The sequence below is a fragment of the Mugil cephalus genome, chromosome 18 (genome assembly GCF_022458985.1).
Source record: "Mugil cephalus isolate CIBA_MC_2020 chromosome 18, CIBA_Mcephalus_1.1, whole genome shotgun sequence".
NCBI classification, from domain to species: Eukaryota; Metazoa; Chordata; class Actinopteri; order Mugiliformes; family Mugilidae; genus Mugil; species Mugil cephalus.
Window position 1 is genome coordinate 277,137 of NC_061787.1, and position 8,990 is coordinate 286,126.

Genomic DNA, 8,990 nt, shown 5'->3' on the forward strand with positions numbered 1-8,990 from the left:
ACTTCGTCCAACAACAATAACGCTGTGACTCTTGGTCGTGCTGATCAGCTGATTTCCTGTTTTTCTCGCCTTGTGTTTGAGGAAGTCAAGTCGAACGAACAGTTTCACTTTCAAACCGCGTGTGAACAGAAAACCGTTTCAGACCAAGAACAATCATGGGGAGGATCAAGTGGGCAGCGCTGGTGTTCTGCTTCCAAAACTGCTGGCTCCTGTTTCAAGCTCTGGAACCAGGTACGTAGAGAACCAGGTACCGTAGAGAACCAGCTACTGTAGAGAACCAGCTAGAGAACCAGGTACAGAACCAGCTACTGTAGAGAACCAGCTAGAGAACCAGGTACCATAGAGAACCAGGTACAGAACCAGCTACTGTAGAGAACCAGCTACCGTAGAGAACCAGCTACCGTAGAGAACTAGCTACTGTAGAGAACCAGCTAGAGAACCAGCTACCGTAGAGAACCAGGTACAGAACCAGCTACTGTAGAAAACCAGGTACAGAACCAGCTACTGTAGAAAACCAGGTACCGTAGAGAACCAGCTAGAGAACCAGGTACTGTAGAGAACCAGGTACAGAACTCATTCAGACCAAGTAAATGTTTGAATGTTAACAGCAGATATTTAATTTTATGGACATTGATTCTCATTCATTAGTTTAATGAGGTCAGTTCCTTAGTTTCAGATAAACAGTGAGAGGAACAACACAAGGTTCATGTTTTTTTGTGTTGTTCCTAAAACGTTTTAACGAGGGTGCGGTGGTGTATTGTACTATTGTGTATATGTGTGTATATATATGTGTATATATATCTGTGTATATATATATGCGTATATGTGTATATATATGTATGTATACAGTGCTATTGGTGTAGTAGAGTCACAGAAAAACAAAAGACCAGAGGCTCATGATGTAGATGCTGCTGATTCTGCACAATTTAATCAGACACTGAAAACTTTCTAAAGGGTTTGGGATAATTAGGAAGTCGATTATTGGCTATAAAGAAGTTATTTAAAAAGACATTTATTTAATAAACCAAATGCAATTTGGGGATTGTTGATTTGATGAATATTAAATATACTAAGTTTGACGTCTCGGAGCAGAGAAGGAACTGGTTCTAGTTCAGATGGATGAGAACTGGTCCAGACAATATTAATAATAAATAAAAGAATAAATCACTGAGTAATAAAGAAAATAATAAACAAAGGAAATAATGGCAGCGCGTAGTTCAGTTAGTGACGTCATTCAAACCGGTGGCTCGTGTCATAGTGAATGTTTCTGAAGACTAAACAGCAGATAAAAACATACAAAGAAGTGAAGAGTGGTCCAGGTCCAGAAGAACAATGAATTGTCACAAGATGTTCAGTGGTCATAATGTTGTGGCTGATGGGTGTATGTAGTAAATGTTGGTTGAATCTAAGAACGGAGCCTGTTGTTCACAGCTGCTCTGCGGTTCGTCGGGCTCGGGGACTGGGGGGGCATCCCCATCCCTCCCTACTACAGCCCTCATGAGGAGGCCGTGGCTGCAGAGCTGGACCGGCTGGTCCGGTCCGAGGGCGTCGACTTCGTCCTCAGCCTGGGCGACCACTTCTACTTCAGTGGTGTCAAAGACGTGGAAGACCCTCGCTTCAAGGTCAGTGACTGGAGGAAACGTTCGTTTTTATCAGGTTACAAAATGCAAAGAGCAAAGAAAAGAAAAGTCTAAGTCCCATCAGTACCTGGTGTTTCTAGAACGTTCCCTTCAGTCCAGCATCAGTTCATCCAGGTCCTCTGGTCCCATGTGTCTCCCATCGGCCTCTGTAGCCTCTGTGAGACCTGGGGAGTGGCACAAAAATTCACAGCCAGTTACCACCCACAAGCTAACTTACCAGAAAGGGCTGATCGGACAGTTAAGACAATGAAATCCTCCTATGTGGGAGACAAACACAATAAATGGGATCCGTGGATCTCAGAGTTCTGTTTTACAATTAAAACCATGACCATGAAACCACAGGTGAAACCCCAGCAGAACTAGCCCAGGGAAGGATCCTTAAGGGGCCAAAATAAATAAAAAATGAAGCGAGCGTAGCCCGTAAAGCAATAAAATGGAAGTTGTAGTAAAACAACGTGTTTTCTCTGTCATATGAAGAATTAAAAAATGTGAGTTTTCCGTTAGATGGTGATTTTTCCTAAATATACGTAATATAAAACCTTATTTCTGTTAAATGAGGGACCCCATATATCCGTGATGGATTTTTTGTGTGTTTTTCTATGGGTTTATGGGAATAGTGTGTGTTTTCTTGCTGTATATTATTCATTTCACTTAGAGGAAAATAATTATCCTGAAAAGATCCCGTGATCTGTAAAGCGTGTTTTCCCATCCACAGCACACGTACGAGCAGGTCTTCTCTGAGCCGTCTCTCCTGGACGTCCCGTGGTACCTGACCGCTGGAAACCACGACCACAGGGGCAACATCTCGGCTCAGGTGGCTTATTCAGACGTGTCCCACAGATGGTAAACGTCCAGTCGTCCTGTCACGTCCACCTTGGCTCTTACTGTTACTGTTTCATGGTGTCCTCAGCTGCCCTTGGTTTTAACATATAAGCTTTTATTTTGTTTGTGCTGTAGGAACTACCCCAGTCTATATTATGACCTCCACTTTACTGTCCCTCGCTCCAACGTGTCCGTGGACATCCTGATGATTGACACCGTGGTCCTATGTGGAAACACCTACGATCAGGTGCAGCCTTCGGGCCCAGAGGATCCGGACACAGCGGATCGTCAGTGGGACTGGATCAGGACTAAACTAGCCAGCAGCTTGTAAGTTGGTATCAGAGCTCAGACAGAGGCTGTTTGGATGTAGACAGATTCACACTGACGTCTTTTTACCAGGGCCGACTACGTGGTGGTGGCCGGTCATTATCCCGTGTGGTCCATTGGACACCATGGACCTACGTCCTGTCTGGTCAACAAGCTGAGACCTCTCCTGAAAAAATACAGAGTCTCTGTGTATTTGTCCGGCCACGATCATGATCTGCAGGTACGTACGGTATAATGACAAGATGAATACATGGAAAACAGAGAAATGAAGGTCAATAAAGAACCTCCATCTCCATCTCATGAACCAATCAGAGCTGTGTCTGAGTAAATGCTGAATGATGCAACATGTCATTTTCTTCTGGTTTCACTGATAAAAGTCATTATAGGATTCAACCAACAAAACAACTTGTTATTTTTTAACTGTGTTCCAGCTTTGATTCCTCTAGAACTAAACCACGTAGAGAGATTCTGACTTTTATGTAGAAACTTCAGAGTCTTGTCTTTGAAAAGAGACAAAGACCATGAATGATCCAACACGTTCATCAGCAGCATTCACTTTATTCTCGCTACGTCCTCAACAGGAGTTAAACTACATGATTTCTACTATTACGCTCATTTTTCCGTCATCTTATCAAAGACAAACCTTTACAAATAATAGAAAAGAGCTAGAAACCCAGACACAGGCTAGTGGTTCAACACGTACTCGTACTGGTTTGGTCCGACGCTGATTTATGCCTTAATTGGGTAAAAAAAAGACTGTGGTCCCATGTGTGAGGTCTGGGTCTGGTTCAGGTTTTATCTGGTACCGGAGCCAAACTGGTTCTTTAGAAACGGTGCCGCTGCTTAAAGAATGACAACATACAAACGGAGCCTTTTTATTTTTAAGGGATTTAGTGACGTGTTGGTTAAACAGAATATTAATGTAAATAATATAAATACAACTAAGACTAAGAAGTAAATGAATAATAATAATAATGAACCAGTGTGGTGGGGTCTGTCAGGCATCAGAGATTCTACATCTCTGGTCCTTTAATAAAATGCTATGCTAATGCTATGCTAATGCTATGTGTGGTCAGATGTTTCCTCCTTGTTGCATCTTTAGAGCTGAAGTCCAGACAAACTTTAGACAAACGTTTGGTCTCAGACGTGTTGAAGCTTCACTTCCATCCATGCAGCTATAGAGCTAAGGAGGCTAAGCTAATTAAACACTCACTGGAACCAGATCAGTCTGGTTACTACCGTTAGCATCATGGTTCCCAGTGTCAGGGCCCGTCCCCACTGATGCTTCCTTCCAACCCTCCACCAGTTCATCAGAGAAGAGCGTGGGCCCTCGTACGTGGTGAGTGGGAGTGGGACTGTCAGCGACCCGTCCTCCAGGAACCAGGACTCCATCCCCCGGTCCTGGCAGCTCTACTCCAGCCCTGTCAACCGCACAGACGGAGGCCTGGCCTACTTCCACATCACTGAGCGTCAGATGACGGTCGGCTTCATGCAGACTGATGGAAAGTGTGTTTACCAGGCGGAGATACCGCGACGAGATACGGCCTGAGACTTTCCACCACTGCAGTCAGAAGAGGAGGTGACATGTCATTTATTTATTTATGATCGTCTCATTCGTTCAGTTTGTCTGTTAGGAGCTGATTTCTCCTGGTTGTCTCACCACTTAACACGCTAAATCTAAAAATCGATTCTCAAACCCAAACATCGATACCTTGGATACTTCAGTCACTGGAGGTGATGTAGGAACTAAACTACTGAACCTGTGGAACAGCTCAGGTTAAACCACAGCACAGAATACGAGGCGTTTATGAGGAGGAGAGAACATTTATACTTAAACTGTCATTTATGTTCATGCTCTTATTATTTCACTTATTGTGTTGTGTGATTGTCTTTCTGTTGTTGTATTATCTCGGCTTTATAGTAAATGAGGCCACTACCTCAACATACGTCAGAGTTTAAAATAAATAAATGACTGTGGCGTCTTGTGTTCTTCATGAAGCTGTGATTTACCAGACACAGAGTTTATTTACACAAAGCATCAGTATCGGATCAGTATCATTGTATCAGTATCGGACCAGAAAGGAAATCGGTGGCATCGAACACATCACATCACTACGGTCTGTTCCTCTGAGCTGTCACCTCTCAGGTTCCAGCGTCTACGTCGCTCAGCTGCTGTTTAGGAGCTGACATGAAAGGAAACGTGTCTGTAAAGACCAACGTGAAAATGTGTAGATTTCATTTGGAAGTGAGTGCATACGTTTTGTAAAAGCAGAACATTGGCAGTGAAGGAGTGAAGGAGTAAAGGAGTGAAGGAATAAAGGAGTGAAGGAGTGAAGGAGTGAAGGAGTAAAGGAGTGAAGGAATAAAGGAGTGAAGGAGTAAAGGAGTGAAGGAGTGAAGGAGTAAAGGAGTAAAGGAGTAAAGGAATGAAGGAGTAAAGGAGTAAAGGAGTGAATGAGTAAAGGAGTAAAGGAGTAAAGGAGTAAAGGAATGAAGGAATGAAGGAGTGAAGGAGTAAAGGAGTAAAGGAGTGAATGAGTAAAGGAGTAAAGGAGTAAAGGAATGAAGGAGTAAAGGAATGAAGGAGTGAAGGAGTAAAGGAGTAAAGGAATGAAGGAGTGAAGGAGTGAAGGAGTAAAGGAGTGAAGGAGTAAAGGAGTAAAGGAGTGAAGGAGTAAAGGAGTAAAGGAGTGAAGGAGTGAAGGAGTAAAGGAGTGAAGGAGTAAAGGAGTAAGGAGTGAAGGAGTAAAGGAGTGAAGGAGTAAAGGAGTAAAGGAGTAAAGGAGTAAAGGAATGAAGGAGTGAAGGAGTGAAGGAGTAAAGGAGTGAAGGAGTAAAGGAGTAAAGGAATGAAGGAGTAAAGGAATGAAGGAGTGAAGGAGTAAAGGAGTGAATGAGTAAAGGAGTGAAGGAGTAAAGGAGTAAAGGAGTAAAGGAGTAAAGGAGTGAATGAGTAAAGGAGTAAAGGAGTGAAGGAGTAAAGGAGTGAAGGAGTAAAGGAAGTCATCGTGGAGGAACCAGAGAAACTCTGCAGCCTCTGATTAATGGTTAGAGAAGTGGTTCTCATGCTGGGGTCTGGGGACCCCTAGTGGTCAGGGGTGTAATTGTATCGGGTCCATGAAAATAAACTATCCTTTAAAAGAGATCGTACCACATTTATAGAAACAGGATTATTTTACTATATTTACCGTATGTGACCTTTATCTGCCTAAACTACAGATTTACTGTAGGAACAGTTTCTATAAATGCATCTGTTTCACAAGAGTAATTTACTGCATTTCATTGAGGGATCTCGCTCCTGGTTTCTGCATGACACCGTTAAAACAAACTGAACATGGTCTTTATCCCTTTCATATGTTTCAGTGGGCAGGCACCATTATTTATTAGTAATGCTCTTATTGTGAAACATCTGCAGGAAGCTGTTGTGGGAAGCTCATAAAGTGCATGTTTAGGTTTTTGGTAGAGCTTGGAATCAAGCTCAGATAATCACAAGATCAGAAATATGCACATGAAGCATTTTGTCCAGCTGCCTTTTTAAACTCTGGGTCTGGTCTGGGACAGTTTTCTTTACTGTGGAGCCGTCACGTTTCCATGGTTAAAGATGAAACTGTTCATTGTTAGATTTATAGCAGGGGCCAGAACGTTATGTGATGTGTTGACGCTAAAAGGGACCGACGCTGGTTATATAAATCCCTGGGATGAGCACAATGGCATCAACAGCAGCCACCTCAGCGTTACACTGCAGCCAGACACCAGGGGGCGCTGTTTTCTGTGACTTGTTGTGGTTCAGTGGCCTGTAATGTTTATACAGCTACAGGAGCCCACCAGTGCACACAGAACTTAGAAACACAAGACAGTGACCAAGATAAAACATTGAGCGCACAGACGTCGTCGGAGACGAGTCCCAGTCAGCGGCTGTAGAACGACGACATTAATCCTGAACACACATCAAGAGGAATGAAACGAGAGAGAAGGAACTCTGGCCACTTTCACCTGACTCACGGTGACTAAAGGATCACACACTGTCTCCATCCTCCAGTCTCCAGAACCAGAACCAGAACCAGAACGTGAATGTGGCCGTGGTGCAGTGAAGAGACCAGGTCTGACTGATTTACAGGAGACGTGTGTTTGGAGTCGGCTCAGAGATTCACGTGGAGACAAGAACTAAAGAAAATCCATGTCTGGTCCTTTATTGATGCCTTCGGCTCCACAGCAGCAAACAGGGCAGGAACAGAACAAATCAGATATGTACAACACATGAAAGAACGGATAAATTCAAACAGTAGCATCTACGTGGAGCCGAGGTTAAGAGATGATTCATGGAGTAATAATAATTCTTCTCATCGACTGAATGTTCACACAGAATATTTAGCCAACCAGTCCCAAACTACCACAGTTCAGGAGCCGAATAGTGTTATAAGTTGGATTTAAAGTATTAGTTCAACAGTATTGGTAGTGTTAGTTTTCTTTTGTCAGTTATTATTTACACTTCACCTCATAAAATAATCTGCCACAGCCACAACTGTGCAAATGTCACCAAGAACTAATGCAACTTTTTTTAATTAAACGCAATAAATACAAATACAAAATACAAAATACAAAATACAAAATACAAAAAAACAAAATACATCATTTCATGATTTCCACTAAGTGCAACAGAATCCCAGAAAATACCATGAAAACGTTTCAAGTTAGAAGGTAGATTAGAATCAGTATAAAATCAAACCAGTAGAAACAGTCGGTCGCGTTAGTTACCAGAGGTACCGCATATATAAAACACAGTGGACGAGTTCAAATAACACACGACTCAAGTAGTTCACACAGCAGGAGGTTTCTGACGCCTCCTTTTCTGCAGCTTGGAATGAAAAATGAAATGAAAAAGTGAACAGCAGAAGAGACGAGGCCTTTATCTATTTATCCAGAAGCTGATTTTCTTTCATTAGTTCTTATTTGATTATTTGTCATATCTCATCTAATCTACATAGAATCCTAAACTGTGTCCTATTCCATAAATATTATTATCGTGCATTCAACATGAATCTGATCAAATAAAACAGGTCAAACGTGTGCAACAGTAGGATGTTTGAGGAGAAACTAAAAAATATATATATGAGTAAATATGTCTAATCAACCACAGCTTCCTCCCAACGTGAATTAAAGTTAAATACATATGAAAACGCTCTTTGAAATGAACGGATCCATGTGATGCGCCTCCCTAATCCTGATCCTAACCCTGATCCTAATCCTAACCCTGATCCTAATCCTGATCCTGATCCTGATCCTAATTCTAATCCTAACCCTGATCCTGATCCTGATCCTAATCCTGATCCTGACCCTAATCCTGATCCTGACCCTCATCCTGATCCTGTACACAGATCCTGTACACATGTACACACATGTACACACATGTGTGTACATGTGTGTACATGTGTGGGTTTGTTTGGTACCGTGTGTTTAATGTATTTGATTTGTTCATTTGGTCACTAACAGGCTGCTCTCAGTACCATCTTTACGGTACCAACCATTAATGTCTTTATCTGTACGTACATGGAAATGTGACCTCATCCACCCATCCATCCATCCATTCATCCATTCATTCATTCATCCATTCATCCACCCATCCATTCATTCATTCATCCACCCATCCATCCATTCATCCATTCATTCATTCATCCACCCATCCATTCATTCATCCATCCATCCATTCATTCATTCATTCATCCATTCATCCATCCATTCATTCATTCATGACCCGGCCAGAGTCTAATCATGGATCCATTCATCCATCCATTCATTCATTCATCCATCCATTCATTCATTCATCCATCCATTCATCCACCCATCCATCCATTCATCCATTCATCCATTCATCCACCCATCCATCCATTCATCCACCCATCCATCCATTCATCCACCCATCCATCCATTCATCCACCCATCCATTCATTCATTCATCCATGGGGACAGTGCTGCTCATTCATTCATCCTCACACATTTTTAAAGGCAGTTTCACAGAAACTAAAGATGAATTCCAGTGTTTAACAGCGGAAAGTCGAACTCGATCCACCCTTCTGCTTTCTCTACGGCTTCAGTCCAATTCAAATCACGCGTTGCCATAGCGACAGAGGCTGCCAACTCTACCCAAACAAACCTCAATCCAAATGAGAGAGATGGGGAAAAAACAGTGGGTCTGAACCAGTC

At 42.5% G+C, this 8,990-nt stretch overlaps 1 protein-coding gene and 1 long non-coding RNA gene across 2 annotated transcripts; one reads left to right on the forward strand and one right to left on the reverse strand.

Moving 5' to 3' along the window:
- The first annotated feature begins 5 nt into the window (after positions 1–5).
- Positions 6–4,767, forward strand: acp5b (acid phosphatase 5b, tartrate resistant). Its single transcript, XM_047568841.1, has 6 exons — positions 6–231; positions 1,432–1,622; positions 2,356–2,483; positions 2,598–2,789; positions 2,862–3,009; positions 4,096–4,767. Exons 1-6 carry the CDS (start codon positions 156–158, stop codon positions 4,336–4,338), a joined length of 978 nt encoding a protein of 325 aa, XP_047424797.1. The 5' UTR covers positions 6–155; the 3' UTR covers positions 4,339–4,767.
- LOC124996031 lies at positions 1,480–4,176 on the reverse strand. Its single transcript, XR_007110790.1, has 3 exons — positions 4,029–4,176; positions 1,708–1,804; positions 1,480–1,630 (listed from the first exon to the last, which is right to left on the reverse strand). It is a non-coding gene; the product is annotated as an uncharacterized LOC124996031 (long non-coding RNA).
- Positions 4,768–8,990: the final 4,223 nt, after the last annotated feature.